At 41.1% G+C, this 16932-nt stretch overlaps 1 protein-coding gene across 5 annotated transcripts in view; it reads left to right on the top strand.

The window, feature by feature from the left end:
- Positions 1-16932, top strand: part of man1b1b (mannosidase, alpha, class 1B, member 1b) — a 61725-nt gene that overhangs the window by 12639 nt on the left and 32154 nt on the right. For 3 of the 5 annotated variants that reach the window (XM_039802655.1, XM_039802654.1, XM_039802650.1), the window contains exons 4-8: positions 10600-10706; positions 11557-11687; positions 11766-11851; positions 12122-12301; positions 13474-13622. In XM_039802655.1, coding sequence (XP_039658589.1) covers positions 10600-10706; positions 11557-11687; positions 11766-11851; positions 12122-12301; positions 13474-13622 — 653 coding nt within the window. The remainder of the gene's footprint in view (positions 1-10599; positions 10707-11556; positions 11688-11765; positions 11852-12121; positions 12302-13473; positions 13623-16932) is intronic. The other 2 variants (XM_039802653.1, XM_039802651.1) reach the window with 2 other exon arrangements.

The following is a 16932-nucleotide window of genomic DNA, read 5'->3' as shown; positions in this document are numbered from 1 at the left end:
GAAAGAAAAATAACTAAAGAATTGAGAGAAAAAAATAATATATATATGTATGTATGTATGTATGTATGTATGTATGTATGTATGTATGTATGTATGTGTATATATATATATATATATATGTATGTGTGTGTGTGTGTGTGTATGTATATATATATATATATATATATATATATATATATATATATATATATATATATATATATATAAATAAATAAATACATGAGAATTTTTTTTTATTAAAAATCAAGTTAAGTGCAGCAAGAACGCTATTGCAAGCAAAAGAGGATGAAGGACAGTCAGCTGAAGTCAGATTGTATGTTCCTCCCTTATGGTTAGTAACCCAAGCATCCAACCCATCTATAAATTCTAAAAAGGGCCTCCAAGTCAAGTAAAATTTTGAAGTGGACCCTCTCATGGTGTAACTGGTGCTGCTCGATTATGGAATAAATAATAATCCTGATGATTTTGGTCTATATTGAAATCATGATTATTTAACACGATTACTCATTAACATTTGGATATAATGGATAGCGTCCAGGGTATAATCTGTTAGTGTCCTGTTATCTCACAGAAAGAGTCTTTGGATCAGAATAACATCTGTTTTACTACTGTTACAGATATCACACATGACGTTACACAGCTATTGAACAGTTCCACAGACATAACACAGTGTGCGTCTCACATCACATGTTCACTCACTATGACCACTACCTCTGTCATTACGAAACATTGTGCCAAAATATCAACAATAATGTCGCCGTCAGTGGGCTTATTTGCTAGCTAACCTTAGGAAAAATCCAGCACATAGACGGTACCTTAGAGTAACGTTACGTGAAACAGGTGATTTAACGTCCCTGATCATTTGCATACAGTTTAACAACAAAACTAAATGCTGAGGGAGCATTACTATGTTTTTTCATGTTGTTTTTGAGCAGTATGCCTATGCACCCCCACTAAGCTGGAACAAGTTTTAAACAGTAAGTGAATACAGCGTGTTGGGGTAATACAACATCTATAGACAGTATACTACAGCGGGGGGGTCAAAGGCAGAGGGACTGTAGGGTTAGCTAACGTTAGCTGTTCCCAGACAACTGAGTTGGTTTTGCCCTTTTTTGCTCCCCAAACGCTGCTGCCATGATATGCCGGATGATATGCACACGATTTTCTTCCCTGACTGGCTTCGGGAGGGGCGGATGTGCGCGTGCGGATGTGCGCATGTCATGCAGAACACAAGACAAAATAAGAGTGTTCTTGCAAAAGAGAATATGGCAAAATAATCTTTTTTTCTCGATTATACTATTTTGGTGATTGTTGGGAGCCGAAATTGAAATCGAAATTCAATTAATTGCACAGCCCTAGGTGTAACATATCTTTTCCACTCTCAGTGATTGCAAAACCTCCCAAACCCAGTGCGCAAAGGCAGGAGGAACAACCCCAAAAATGGCAATCTGAGGCGAAGGAGTAAGCGAGCAGTGCAACACAGTAGACAAAGCGTCAAGGATGGATTCCCAAAATGGAGTCAGTTTCGGGCAGGACCAGAACATATGGAATAGGTCAGCAGTTTCCCGTTTACATCTGTCACACTCTGGATTAAGCTCTGGATAAATTCTCGACAATCTCTCTTTGGAATAATGCAGGCGATGGACCACTTTGGACTGGATAACACAATGTCTCATGCATACCGAAGAGGAGTGTATCCTTTGGATCGCCTGATCCCAATCTTCCTCGGAAATAGACAAACCCATATCCCGCCCACATCGATTTTTAAGAGATTCAAGTGGTATCTTGCCTCCCTTATTAATTGCGTCGTAGAGTTTACTAATATACCCCTTCTTGACAGGGTCGAAGTCTAGAATAAGGTCTAATTGGGTTATGGGGGGGAGAGCCGGAAAGTGACCTAATTTACTTTACTAATTTGTAAAGTCCCGTATCTGTAAATATCAAAAGAAGTGAGTTTGGGGTAGATTGAACTTTCTGGAGAGCTGGTCGAAAGACGCAAAGGTGTTGTCAATAAATAAGTCCTTTAACTAATCCCTTGAGTCTCCAAATTTCGAAAGTTCCATCTGTGAGGGATGGAGGGAAAGCCTGATTTTTCCTTTTTTTTTTTTTTTGCTATGGGGGTTCCAAGTGGGAGGTTTCTACAGTTAAGCACCTTCCTAAATTGAATCAAAATTTCGACAGATCCACAAATGATTGGATTGATGGTGAATTTTGGCAAAGGATGAGTCCAAGGAAGTGCTGAGCAAAGGATGGAATGAAGAGAAGTAAGTGAGACAGATGATGCTTCCAGGGCTAGCGAACATGGAGTTTCAGTGTCTGCGGGCTTGGACTGCCAGGCGGACAGAGACCGTATGTTGCAGGACCAGTGATATTGCTGGAAGTTTGGTAGGGCTAGTCCACCCTCTTAGCGGGGTCTCTGAAGAATGGTTTTACGAATCCGAGGCGGCTTACTGTTCCAAATGAATGAAGCCATAAGTTGGTCTAGTGAAGAGAAGAAACATTTTTTAATGTAGACTGGTACAGACTGGAATAAATACAAAAACTTAGGCAAGATGGTCATCTTAACCGCATTTATGCGGCTTGCGAGAGATAAGGGGAGCCCAGACCAGCGCTCCAGATCTTATTTGGTTCGACCCAGAAGAGGTTGGAAATTGCATCTAAAAAGATCAGCATATTACCATGTTACAACTACGCCAAGATAAGTGAACTTTTTAGGTGAGACCTTTAAATGGAAGAGAGTCCAGCGAGCATTGCTCTGATGCAGCGTTGATTGGGAGTAGTTCACTTTTGTGAATATTAAGTTTATATCCAGAGAACAAGCCAAAATCCTTTAATAAATTTAAGATCTTGGGGATGCAGCTCATCGGGTCAGATACCAGGATAAGCAGGTCGTCCGCAAAGAGCAAAACTTTGTGTTCCTTGTCTCTGTGTATACCATGAATGCTATTGTCCCTGCGCAAGGCTATGGCAAGGGGCTCTATTGCTATTACAAAGAGAAGAGTGCTTAAAGGGCACCCCTGCCTAGTACCTCTGCGCAGTTGGAAGGGAGGTGAAATGGTGTCGTTTGTTCGAATTGAGGCCGTTTGAGAGGAATACAGTAATTTGACCCAGGAAATGAAATTATTACCAAAACCAAATTTGTGCAGGGTATAGAAGAGGTAATCTCATTTGACGCGATCGAAGGCCTTTTCAGCGTCAAATGAGACCACCAAAATATTGAAGACGACGGCGGTTGAAAAATGAATGCCTGTTTTTAACAAATCCAGCCTGTTTTTTATTTTTTTCACTCCGTCGCAGCACGGGAGCCCTGTTAACTGCGTACCCTTCTCACTCATGGTAGTAACTTTATAACACAACAATTAATAACCCACAATTAACTCTCTTTAAAAGGATAAAACACCAAAGCATATAACAATTTGAGACTTAAACAGTTTCTAACACTAATAATTTTACATTTATACCGCCGAATGGCATGCTGGGTAACATTACAGCTGCTAGCGTAGCTAGCCAGATAGCATAACAGTCTGTTAAACTGGGAGAGGCTACGGTTGCTACTGCATATTCAAGAACCGAGAAGAAAGTTAGCTAGAGGATGAAGAAAGACCGGAGATACACCAGAACAACGTGTGCTCAAGAGAGGACCAATCTGTTGTTCCCAAGTTTTTTGTTTCTGACACATCGGACATAATTCAGCCACTGTTGTTGCCCGTCGCTCTAACGTTACTGTGCTAACATTAAAGACCTGTGACTTCAAGCATGTAGCGGAGCAACATTATGAACACTATCCACCTCCGGTCCCGCTACAGACCGTTGAGAAAGACTGGTTCAGAGTAATGATTAAAACACTGGATTTAAGATGACTTGCCTCGCTGAAATACATCCTCCGACCTGCTAACATTATTCAAACAGCGAAGGAGGCTGACAGCGGAGCTCCGTTCAGTCACCCACTACAACCACACTACAACAACCTAACTTACCTGTGGCCAAGGTAGTGTTTATACAACTAGCTTACAACTATTTGGTTTTGAAAGGGAAACCGTGTTAAAGTTGTTTGTATGTGTAGGCTATTCATTCGATTTTAGTTTATTTTACTACTTTGCAGTTTGCACAATACAAGTAGTTTAGCTTCTGTAACTGTTTCATAGATTTTCCTTCATATAAAGTTATTGTATAATGTCGTGGAGCCAAGCAAATCCTTAATGAAAGCTTTTAGTAAACATAATGACATTAACATGTTTTTGTGATATTTTATGTACTGACAGTAGAATAAGCCATTATAAACCTATATAAAGGTGGCCCATTATTTATTTAAATTTATTTTAAGAAGTTTGATTATATTATATTTTCGATTTGAATGCACAATTGTTTTTTAAATAACATATAAATAAGAATTCAATACATTATATCTATGTTATTTTGTCTTAGTTAGGAAAGTAATGTTAAGTTAGGAAGGTCTGGTGCCTTTAGTCTCTTCCACATGGTGGAAGGAAGGTATGAGGTGGAAGGTATACAGTTTATTATTAATTCAGCAACGGTATTGGATTGGTATCGGGTATTGACAGATACACAAAGCCCTGGCATCGTTATCGGTACTGAAAAAGTCGGATCGGTGCATCCCTAGGGAGGACGGTCTCCAAGCGGTGGGCAAGGGCCTTAGCAAGTATCTTTACGTCAGCTTTGAGGAGCGAGATTGGCCGATACGATGCACAGTCGAGGGGATCTTTACCCTTCTTAAATATAATTGAAATTGAAGCTTCACATAAAGACGGAGGAAGAGAGTGAGCTCTAAATGCCTCGCCGAACATTTCAGCCAGAAGCGGTGAGAGAAGATTTGAGAATGCCCTATAAAATTCCACTGGAAAGCCATCAGGCCCCGGTGACTTCCCCGTCTGCATTGCTCCGACAGCTCTTGTTATCTCAATTTCGGAAACCGGCTCCTCAAATCTGTCTTTAACATTTTCGTTGACGGAGGGAATCTCCAAGTTCTCAAAGAATCTTTCCATGGGTGTCTGATCTTCAAGTGAGTTAGAGGAATAGAGTTTAGAATAGAAGTTACGGAATGTGTCATTTATTTTGTCGTAATCTGTATTAGTGGTACCTGAGGGAGTACGAATTTCTGTAATATTTTGGCGGACTGCTGCTTGGCGTAGCTGATGCGCCAGAATCATGCCTGATTTCTCTCCTTGTTCTAGAACTTAGAACGCGTGACTGCAGAAGGAGGTGTTCTGCATGTCCAGTTCACAGTGTTTCAAATTGTATTTGTAATGAAAGACGTTGTTTGTGCAGCTCAGGTGATGGGGATGAAGCATACAGTACAGGCCAAAAGTTTGGACACGCCTTCTCATTCGGTGCGTTTCCTTTTTATTTTCATGACTATTTACATTGTAGATTCTCACTGAAGGCATCAGAACTATGAATGAACACATATGGAATTATGTACTTAACAAAAAAGTGTGAAATAACTGACAACATGTCTTATATTTTAGATTATTCAAATTATCTTTCAATAATATAATTATTCAATTTCTAGGAAGGAAACAATATGGTTGGACTTGAAGTCGCGAAAGAATTCGTTGGAAAATAACAGGGAATTGAAGCGCCACTGTCGACTGGATAGAGGCTGATTTGGTAAAGCTAGTTCAAGAGTTAATGGGGCATGATCTGAAATTACAATAGCCTGGTAGCTACAGCTTCGAACTGAGGAGAGAAATTTGTTGTCAAGCAAAAAGTAATCGATCCGCAAAAAAGTCTTATGGACTTGTGGGGTTTAGAAAGCGCCAGACATCGGATGCAACATAGGAGCTTAAGAAACTGTTAATAATGGAAGTGGAGCAGGTTTTGGAGAGCTGCGATCGAGAGTAGTGGATAGAATGCAGTTAAGATCCCCTCCCAGGACCAGACTATGTGTGTTGATGTCAGGTAAGCGTGACAGAAAGTCCTTGAAGAATTGTACGTCATCCAAATTTGGCGCATAGACATTGGCCAAAATTACCAGACAGTGGTACAACCGGCCAGTAACTATTATGTAACGACCTTTTGAGTCTGCATCCACCTTAGAGACTGAAAAAGGGATGTTTTTATTAATGAGAATGGCGGCACCTCTGGATTTAAATTGAAATTTTGAATGGAATAGCTGACCCACCCAACCACAGCGAAGTCTGGCCTGGTCTATGTCGCGAAGGTGTGTTTCCTGGAGGAATGCGATCTGAGTGTTGAGCTCTTGGAGGTGGGTGAGAACCCTCTTCCTTTTAACGGGGAAGTTAAGGCCCTTTACGTTCCAGCTGGTGAAGTGGATTGACCTACTCACCCCACCCGCGTGGAGGTGGCATTACGAGTTGCAGCAGGGAGTAAAATGGTAGAAACCTCCAATGGCAAGGTTGGAGAGAGAGATTCCATCAGTGAGAGACAAGTCAACCATCAGTAGATCAGCAGAGGTAGAGAGAAAATGGGAACAATATAATTTATATAAAAAAAAAATAAAAATAAATAAAGGGTAAAAAGATGAGTAAGAAAAATGAATAGGTTACACCATACAGTAACAACCTTAACCTGCCAGACACCCCCCTTGATTCCCCTCCACCCCCCCGCATCCAACCCCAGAGGGGGCATGCATACGCTACTACATACATCTTAACACTCAAAAACTCACAATGGAGTCCTGCCAAAAGGTGCAGCGGAGATACAAATAGCATGTTGGCACTCTGGTATTAACACACAAGGGCACTTATAATGAACTAAGGCAGCAACGATTTATCTGACCATAGCCAGCTGGTATGAAGTGCAGCTTATAACAATTGTACCTTCTCACTTAACCCTTATAGAAAACAGTACAAACCCTCTCACAACAATATTACGAAATTCAAAAGCAGCAGTGAACAGAGATGAACAAGAACAAAGGTCAGGTTGATCATTACTAAACTGTAAATATAACCAGTTCCGAGCCCCATATATAGAAGCTACTCTACTGAAATATGCCCTTGTCTGTGAAGTTAGCTCTAACCCAGAAATAATAACATAGGGCCCTGAATCTGTTAAATTGAATCCCAATACTACATGGTACAAAACAGGCTGCTGCTGGGCGAATTATAAATAATATTGCTAAGGAAGCCTGAAGTGGGGGCCCCTTCATGTAGAGCAGCCCGTTAAGGAAAATAATAGTAACCTAAAAGAATACTCAAACGTGATGTGCAGTGTCTTCATAATAGTATTTTCCCGTCTGTTTAAAGTATGTGGAGACCGGAGACCCAACAGGGAGCTGCGCGTGCACTCAGTTGAGTGTAATAAAAAAACAACTTGCTTCGTGTCCGGTCAAAAATACGACAGCCCAAACACTGTGTAGGCATTTTTGAGCACAAGATGAAGTTTACAGAGTAAACACCCATTTCCATCGTAGTGTTATGGTAGCATTCCGACTGTTTGTAAAAGAAAGATAACGTAACGTAGAGGAGGTCCGGCATCTTGCAGTTAGCATTACGTTAACATTAGCTAGTGACAAATCAACCAAAACAAACATGCCAGTTAACATTCTTGGCTTAAAACGCTAGCCGTGTCAGTGTTGTAAGGATACTTTACCATAAGCAAAGGCAGAAGCGGGTTGTTAGACCAAGATGTTACAGCGGACAAAAGCTGTGGCTTCTTCGGGGGTGTTAAACACAGACTGGGTGCCGTTATGGGTGATCCTGAATCACGCTGGGAACAGCAGGCCGTATTTCACCTCTGGGCGTTCCCGAAGCAGTTTCTTGACCTCGTCAAATGCTGATCTCTTCTTGGCCACCGGCGCCGTGTAGTCCGGGAAAAGCATACATTTTTGCCCGTTGTAGAGGAGTGGACCTGCTTGCGTTGCATGATGTCCTCCTTGGCCCTGAAATAGTGCACCCATATAATGAAGGGACGCGGCCTTTCACCAGGTTTGGGGCGCGGCTGGAGGGAGCGATGTGTAAGGCATCCTTGAGCAGGTAGGCTATGAAGTCGGTTGGGCGAGTTCCTTCTATGCCCTCGCTCAGGCCAATGATCCTCAGGTTATTTCTCCGCGTCCTCCCCTCCAAATCCTCACACTTCTCAGTTAGGGAGGTCACCTGCTTGGTGAGGATCTGTAGCTTGTTCTCCAGGGATGTAGTCGCATCTGCCCAGTGATTTGTTCCTGTTTCCAGCTCTGTGACGCGGTTAGCCAAGGCTCCGGCCTCGCCCCTCACCGCTGCTATGTCGCCGTGAATCTCTTTCCGTGCCAATGTAATTTCGGCCCTCAAAGATGTTGTTAGGGTGTCTATTTTAGCGTCCACAGAGGTGCAAATGTCATTTTTGAGAGTCGCCAGATCAGATGTTATATCAGTCCGAAGTGTAGCAATAGCAGTGAGCACAGCATGGTCCGAGTTAGTGGTGGTAGCTTGATCCGCGCTAGCTCCCTTAGCACTAGGATTAGTAGGCATGCCGACTCCACAAAAGGGACACTTCAGAATGTCAAAAAGTACCGCCAGAACAGTTATTTGTAACCCGTCAGCAAAAGTGGGCCATAGGAACCGCACCGGAAGTCCCCATGTTTTTCCTTCTTAAATAATCCAGGAATTTAGCTCGTTTGATCGGCCCGTTTAGCCCCCTAATGTTTACTGAAAGGATTGAAAGCTCAGCCATCTTCAAAATTGAAAAGCATACGTGTCTCGAGTACCCTACCGGATTTTGCTGACAAATCTGTAGCAAAGGTTGAACTGTTACCTCTGAGCAAGGTGTGACAAAAACATAAAAAGTTAAATAAATCTCCTAACCCGCAAACCCCCTCCCCTATTTGTAAGCTGCGTGACTACATCAAACGCAGTTTGCGCAAAACTACTCAAAACTACACCTCCTGTCTTAAATCACAGGTTAATTGATACATGTCTAGTGAATTCTTACGTTAAACATGAACAATATTATAAACACCTTCAAACTATTTCTGGACTAAGCTGTGTGAAAAACAGACCAATTTAGTTGGAGCAATAAGCAGACTATGAGCTGAACAGACCGTATCCCTCATGTTCTTTCAGTCTAGCTTAACTGTTAACAAACGTAAACTGTAAACTGACCAGCCAGCATTTATCATGTATTTTCAGTCTGGTTAAGTGTCCCTTTTAAAGCTTAGTTACGAAACTTACATAGCGCATCCTCAGGATTCATCATGTTCCCTTTTTTCAACACGATTAAGTGTCCTCAAAAATATAGATTGTAGACTGAGTAGCCAGCATTCATTAAACTGACCAGCCAGCATTTATCATGTTTTTTCAGTCTGGTTAAGTGTCACTTTAATGCTCGGCTTCAAAACTTACATACAGTATCCTTATTACCTGCCAGCATTTGTCATGTATTTTCAGTCTGGTTAAGTGTCCCTTTTAAAGCTTAGTTACAAAACTTACATAGCGCATCCTCAGGATTCATCATGTTCCTTTTGTTCCTAAGGGCGTTTTCACACATAAAAGTCCGAACCAAGGTCCGGACCAAGGTTCATGTTTTTGTTACATTGTATACATTTGATCCGGTAAGTTTTGGTTTCACACTGCAGTTTTGCAAGCGCACTAAAGATCTCTACGTGACAAAACTACGTCCTGCCGTCATCACATACGTGAGCTGCGTCTCCAGATACTTAGAGCTGATTGGTTTGTTGACAACTTCCCCGTCCTCTCGTATCCTCTCTCTGGGTCAGAGTTTAGGCTATTCAACTGACCGCTGCTCTCCCCTACTGCCGCGGCTCTTTTTGTTTTGTTGTGATGTAGAGAAGCAAGACACGGGACTTTCTTTCTGGAGCATTTATTCAGAGACAAACGGAAACATACACTGTAGCCTACATTTACTACCACTTAACAAATAAACTGCTGATGATCTGCTCTGATAGCTGACAGCTGTCTGCTCTGAGCGCATTTACAGTCTCTCTCTCTCACTAAGCACCGAGCTGTTCCTTAAAGAAGCTTCCCCGGTCTTGTAACACGAGGAGAGCCTGCCAGAGATTCCTGTATTTGGTCCGAAAGTCCGAACCATCCCAAAAATGCTTTCACACTATAAACGAACCGGATCATGGTTCAGTTTGGTCCGGACCGAGACCACCTCTTTTTGTCGGACCAAAATTTGGTCTTTTGATCCGGACCATGGTCCGGGGGAGGTTTCACACATGTAATTTTGGTTCGGATCAAACTTAAAAAGTCCGAAAGTCCGGACCAAACGAGGTATGTGTGAAAACGCCCTAAGTGTCCTCAAAAATATAGATTGTAGACTGAGTAGCCAGCATTCATCATTCCTTAGTTTTAGAGGTTAGATTTCCCTCCAACGGTTGGTTTCAAAACTTACACACAGCGTCCTCCAGTCAAACTTGGTACAGTAGCCCAAATACCATTAGTCCACAGGTGCTGAGTCCTCGAGTTGCGGCCCCCGGCATTGAGTCAAAGTCCCACGGTCGGTCTCCGGTTCCTTGCAGCGGGGGATGATCCATGCATGTAGTCCTCCTCTTCCTCCAATTCCAGCCAGAAAATACCCGGTTCCTTGACATTCAGTAATCATAAGGCCAGCCTGCCACCTTTCAACAATGTTACTGCACTACTGTAAATGTTTCATGCTCAATCTGGTTGTCTGTGTGTTGAGGACTTACAGATGGAGACCCAGAGACAGAAAGTAACAGCATCTTCCCTCATGTGCTGCCTGAGGCTGTCAAACAGGACCAACCACCACTGCCAGAACCAACCTCCCAGGTTGTTATATCTCTGCTTGTGTTTTTTGAAGGGTAGCACAGCATTGTTTCCCATACATAGGTTCTACTTGGGCACCCCGCCCAGGTAGATTGAGATCCTGGTTTAGACCAGAGATCTAAGAGAGATCTAAATGCATAAGAATGGCAGAATCCCCATAGTCCAGTAGCTATTAAAAGAAAAGATCATTAAAAACCTTTAAACGTGCAGATACAGTGCTGTGAAGGGCTTTAAAACCAGACTGGAACAACTCAAGAATGCAATGTGTGCCTCTGTTACCCACCCTGTCCTGTAATAAACTGATTGCTCAACAATATGAAGTTACAGTACAGACTTTTAGGAGAAAAATATGTGCTCTAAAATTATGCGTGTTTTACTTTTGAAGTAACACATCTACAATGAGCTGAAAAGCTCAGTATTGTCAGTACTATGCATGTATTGGAGGTGTAATCCATGTTGAAAGATAATACTGGGCATTTTACAATATGGTCACATATTATGCAAACTCAGTTCATCCACCTTTTTAAAAAGTACATTACCTCACTTAGTAGTATCTCAGTTATAATTTTGACAACATAACTTAAATTTTTAAGGTCCTCTCTCGAATGTATTCACAGCACAATTAGTCTGTCATAGTAGCAAATAATTTACAAACCAAAGGGTGTTTCACTGATAATATATCCTTTTAAAATAGACATAGCTGTGGTATCAGCAGATTAGGCATGTGTGTTTAACATTAACATGTAATAGGGATCAATCCGCTTTTCTTTCTTAACAACCTGCTTACATAAAGTGAAGATTAAAACGAAGAAGAATGGTTAAAACAGTTGTTTATGTCGCCCATTTGTCACAGAGAAAATTATCTAATAGGAGAGGACCGCCCGTCCTTCAGAATCGTCTTCAGAAGAAGGAAAACGCTTCAAATACAGTGGTTGAGGACAAGGCTTCTGACCACAAGAAAGAAGGGGAGGAGGGAGTCATCAGGTAAGATTTGGAGTGTGATCAAAACTGAAGTTAGTTTAGTTTACATTTTTAATTTCTAAATTCTTTGGTGACTTTCAGCTGGCGTGGGCCAGAAGGCCCCAAGGATGGGGAAAATAAGGAGGGTTCACCTGCCAACCAAAAAGTCCAATTATCAATCCAGTCAGGTATCTGCAATTACCACATTCTGTGTTAATTATGAATAAGTAGTTTTTCATTGTGCATGTTTAACCAAATAAAAGCAACTACGTCACAGATTTAAGGAGGCATGTTTAAGTGTAACCATGAAATTTGTGTGACCATGAAATCTTATATTGACTTTAGAAAATGATTATTACTTAAATATTGATGGAACATTTCAGTCACTTATTTCTAAATCACTCTGTAGACTTGGATGGAATATTAACTGGGCATCTTGTGTGTATTGTGTGTTCCAGTAGCTAACTGTCGGGAGGCGGTGCAGGAAGCTTTCAGACATGCATGGAAGGGTTATAAAGACTTTGCTTGGGGGCATGATGAGCTCAGGCCTCTTTCCAAGTCCTACAGCGAGTGGTTTGGCCTGGGTTTGACACTTATCGATTCCCTGGATACCATGTGGATCCTCGGGCTTAAAGAAGGTAGATTGACCTTCCTGCCTTCTTTGAACTTTTACCTCTTGACTACGTCATTGCTGTAAAAAAATTTTTCCAGATAAAACGTTTTTTCAGATAAACCAGACAATAATCTTTTGAGTATCAAATACTCCTCCTGTATACCTCAAAGGTTGAAAAGTTAAGAGCTTGCAGAACGTGGCAGCCATAGTAAATGGGTTTCTCCACAACAGAGCTAAATTAATTTCTCCTGTAGCACAATATCCCATCTTCTTGGCTCCAAAGTTTAGTCAGAAGTAGCATATTTAGTAATGTATTATTATTTAAATTAGGATTGTGACAATAATTAAACAGGGATTAAACAAAATTTCATCATAATGTTTGAATTTAATCTTATCTTATCCAATAAATCCACAATCTTCACCAATTTGAAAACACATGAGCAGCATTTAGAAACTACACTTAAAATAGAGAAAACACAACCAAACAGAGAAGCACGCTGCAATTACAGAAAAAGCAACCAAATATAGAAATGCACTGGAAGTAGCTCACACGAAAATGGAAACCGTTTCCAGGGGACACTTACAAAAAGATGCACACAGTTGGGACACACTTGTTGTTGCCATGGTTTCTGGCTTATGAAGTAATTGAAGGCTATCCATCAGTGGTGTTGGAAAATGAGCATTGTTTCCATAGTTTACTGCTTATGAAGTTATTGAAGGCTATCCGGTCCGGACTTACGGAGCACGTTTCTATGTTTAGCTGCGTTTTTTGTATTTGTGGTGTGCTTCTGTATTTGGTTGCTGTTCAACGGTGGCCCTGAAGGACACTAGCAATTAGCAAAAACACAACAACATTTCACAAAACGCAACAGCAAAAACGAAAAGACTACGATATTTCACAAAACGGCAAAAGAAACCCAATGTTTCACAAAACACTAAAACATTTCAGAAAGCAATACGCCATTTCAAAAAACCCGACATTTCACAAAAAGCAACATTTTAGTGCTTGCTCTTGGTTTAGCTCACCCTCTACCTGAGCAGGTGGTAGGTTCCCTTTCAGTGGAAGACATTCAGTGGAAAAGGGAGAGGAAGGAGGTAGCAGCTTTCATTATTTTTGTGTTCTTTTTGTTACTACTGTTATGATTTGACACAAAATAAAATTGTATTTAATTTATTCTGAAAAAATTTTTGTTTCAGAATTTGAAGAAGCAAAAACATGGGTGGCCGCAGAGCTTACCTTCAACAAGAATGTAGATGTCAACCTATTTGAAAGCACCATCCGCATCCTGGGAGGCCTTCTGAGTACCTACCATTTGACTGGAGACACCCTGTTCCTAGACAAAGCTGTGAGCAAACACACAGGCACTCATTTCAAAACTGCACAGGGGTTTCCTGGTAACGCTTTATATTAGGGTTCTTGTAATAGGCGTTTGTACTATACTTACTGTAGGTAATAAGGGCCTTATACCTTATATCCTTAGAAGATACAGTGCCTTTGCGAAAGTATTCGCCCCCTTGAACTTTTCGACCTTTTGCCACATTTCAGGCCTCAAACATAAAGATATAAAACTGTAATTTTTTGTGAAGAATCAACAACAAGTGGGACACAATCATGAAGTGGAACGAAATTTATTGGATATTTCAAACCTTTTAAACAAATAAAAACTGAAATATTGCGTGCAAAATTATTCAGCCCCCTTAAGTTAATACTTTGTAGCGCCACCTTTGCTGCGCATTACAGCTGTAAGTCGCTTGGGGTATGTCTCTATCAGTTTTGCACATCGGAGACTGACATTTTTGCCCATTCCTCCTTGCAAAACAGCTCGAGCTCAGTGAGGTTGGATGGAGAGCGTTTGTGAACAGCAGTTTTCAGTTCTTTCCACAGATTCTCGATTGGATTCAGGTTCGGACTTTGACTTGGCCATTCTAACACCTGGATATGTTTATTTGTGAACCATTCCATTGTAGATTTTGCTTTATGTTTTGGATCATTGTCTTGTTGGAAGACAAATCTCCGTCCCAGTCTCAGGTCTTTTGCAGACTCCATCAGGTTTTCTTCCAGAATGGTCCTGTATTTGGCTCCATCCATCTTCCCATCAATTTTAACCATCTTTCCCTGTCCCTGCTGAAGAAAAGCAGGCCCAAACCATGATGCTGCCACCACCATGTTTGACAGTGGGGATGGTGTGTTCAGGGTGATGAGCTGTGTTGCTTTTACGCCAAACATAACGCGTTTTGCATTGTTGCCAAAAAGTTCGATTTTGGTTTCATCTGACCACAGCACCTTCTTCCACATGTTTGGTGTGTCTCCCAGGTGGCTTTTGGCAAACTTTAAACGACACTTTTTATGGATATCTTTAAGAAATGGCTTTCTTCTTGCCACTCTTCCATAAAGGCCAGATTTGTGCAGTATACGACTGATTGTTGTCCTATGGACAGAGTCTCCCACCTCAGCTGTAGATCTCTGCAGTTCATCCAGAGTGATCATGGGCCTCTTGGCTGCATCTCTGATCAGTCTTCTCATTGTGGTATGAGCCGAAAGTTTAGAGGGACGGCCGGGTCTTCGTACATTTGTAGTGGTCTGATACTCCTTCCATTTCAATATTATCGCTTGCACAGTGCTCCTTGGGATGTTTAAAGCTTGGGAAATCTTTTTGTATCCAAATCCGGCTTTAAACTTCTCCACAACAGTATCTCGGACCTGCCTGGTGTGTTCCTTGTTCTTCATGATGCTCTCTGTTCTCGCTTTACGGACCTCTGACACTATCACAGAGCAGGTGCATTTATACGGAGACTTGATTACACACAGCTGGATTCTATTTATCATCATTAGTCATTTAGGTCAACATTGGATCATTCAGAGATCCTCACTGAACTTCTTCGGAGAGAGTTTGCTGCACTGAAAGTAAAGGGGCTGAATAATTTTGCAGCCCACTTTTTTCAGTTTTTTTTTTGTTAAAAAATTTTGAAATAGCCAATGAATTTCGTTCCACTTCATAATTGGGACCCACTTGTTGTTGATTCTTCACAAAAAATTACAGTTTTATATCTTTATGTTTGAGGCCTGAAATGTGGCAAAAGGTCGAAAAAAGTTCAAAGGGGCGCGAATACTTTTCGCAGGCACTGTACTTATTAACAATATGTGTTAATAAGACTATTCATTTTTACTTAGTGTCAAATCATAAGTTATCTCGGGACACTTTACAGATAGAGTAGGTGTAGGCCACACTACATTTTATAGAGACCCAACAATTCGCTCAGGCGCCTTTTTACCAGGCAGAAACCTTGAACAGAATCTGGCTGTAGGTGGGCACAGCCACTAACTATAAGCTTTTTCGAGGGAAAAAAAGAGTTTTAAGCTTACTCTTAAATGTGAAAACTGTTTTTGCTTCATGAACTGAAACTGGGAGCTGGTTCCAAAGGAAAGGAGCTTGGTAGCTAAAGGCTCTGGCTCCGATTATACTTTTGGAGATTCCAGGAACCACAAGAATGTCGGATTCCAATTAATAATGCATTTCTTATAAGTGCTTATACTGTACATGTCTTATAATCTAACAATATACGTGTTTATGATGCTATTATTAACATTCATATAGTCTTAAGATGTAATAATGTGCATCTTACAAGGACTTATATGGCCTGTATTACCTATTATCTAACACTTATTACAAGGACCTCAATATAAAGCGCCATTGTTTTTCCTACCTAACTTATTCAGAGGCCAGCTTGGTTTTTTAATTCGTATTTTTTTTTTACACCAATAATTTTGTGGCTTTTATCAGCAACTGCTTTTATGCGCTTCTACAAAGCATGCACACGTTACGCGTGTAAGTAAGCAATGACTCTCCATTATTTCCGAGGCAAACAAATGTGTGCTTGTAATAAAAGCTATGTTAGTTTAAGTTCCTGAAATAAATATGACTGGACATCGAACCTCAATATGTTTGTGCATTAGGACAAGGGTTTTAATAAAATTTATTATCCTGGTGTTCGGCAAATGTGGGTCCTCATCTTATACACAACTCTCTCTATTGCTGTTGTAGCTGACGGGGAACCCGCAGGCGGGTCTTCCAGCTCCTGCATTTCATTTGTGCTCCCCATAGTGCGACTGACTCGCACGCCAATGAGCTTTCTGTGCTAACCTTAGCATATGTTGCTAACGGCTTAACTTTATGGCTTAGAGTATTCGTGCAGAACTCAAGCATGTGAACTTTAGTTCTGCAATACATGCATCTACATACCATGTATTTTACGTGCGTCTGTGTGCACCAGACCGTGGCCCCTGTACCGTGACAGTTCAGTACGAATACACAAACCGTTACTGCCCTACTAAAAAATAATGATATACAGTACAGGCCAAAAGTTTGGACACACCTTCTCATTCAATGCATTTCCTTTATTTTCATGACTATTTACATTGTAGATTCTCACTGAAGGCATCAAAACTATGAATGAACACGTGGAATTATGTACTTAACAAAAAAGTGTGAAATAACTGAAAACGTGTCTTATATTCTAGTTTCTTCAAAGTAGCCACCCTTTGCTGTGATTACTCCTTTGCACACTCTTGGCATTCTCTTGATGAGCTTCAAGAGTTAGTCACCTGAAATGGTTTTCCAGAGATGCTTAGCACTTGTTGGCCCTTTTGCCTTCACT

Source organism: Perca fluviatilis, chromosome 6, assembly GCF_010015445.1.
Source record: "Perca fluviatilis chromosome 6, GENO_Pfluv_1.0, whole genome shotgun sequence".
Lineage (NCBI taxonomy): Eukaryota > Metazoa > Chordata > Actinopteri > Perciformes > Percidae > Perca > Perca fluviatilis.
Note: the sequence above shows the minus strand (reverse complement) of the source record. Positions and strands in the feature narration are given on the sequence as shown.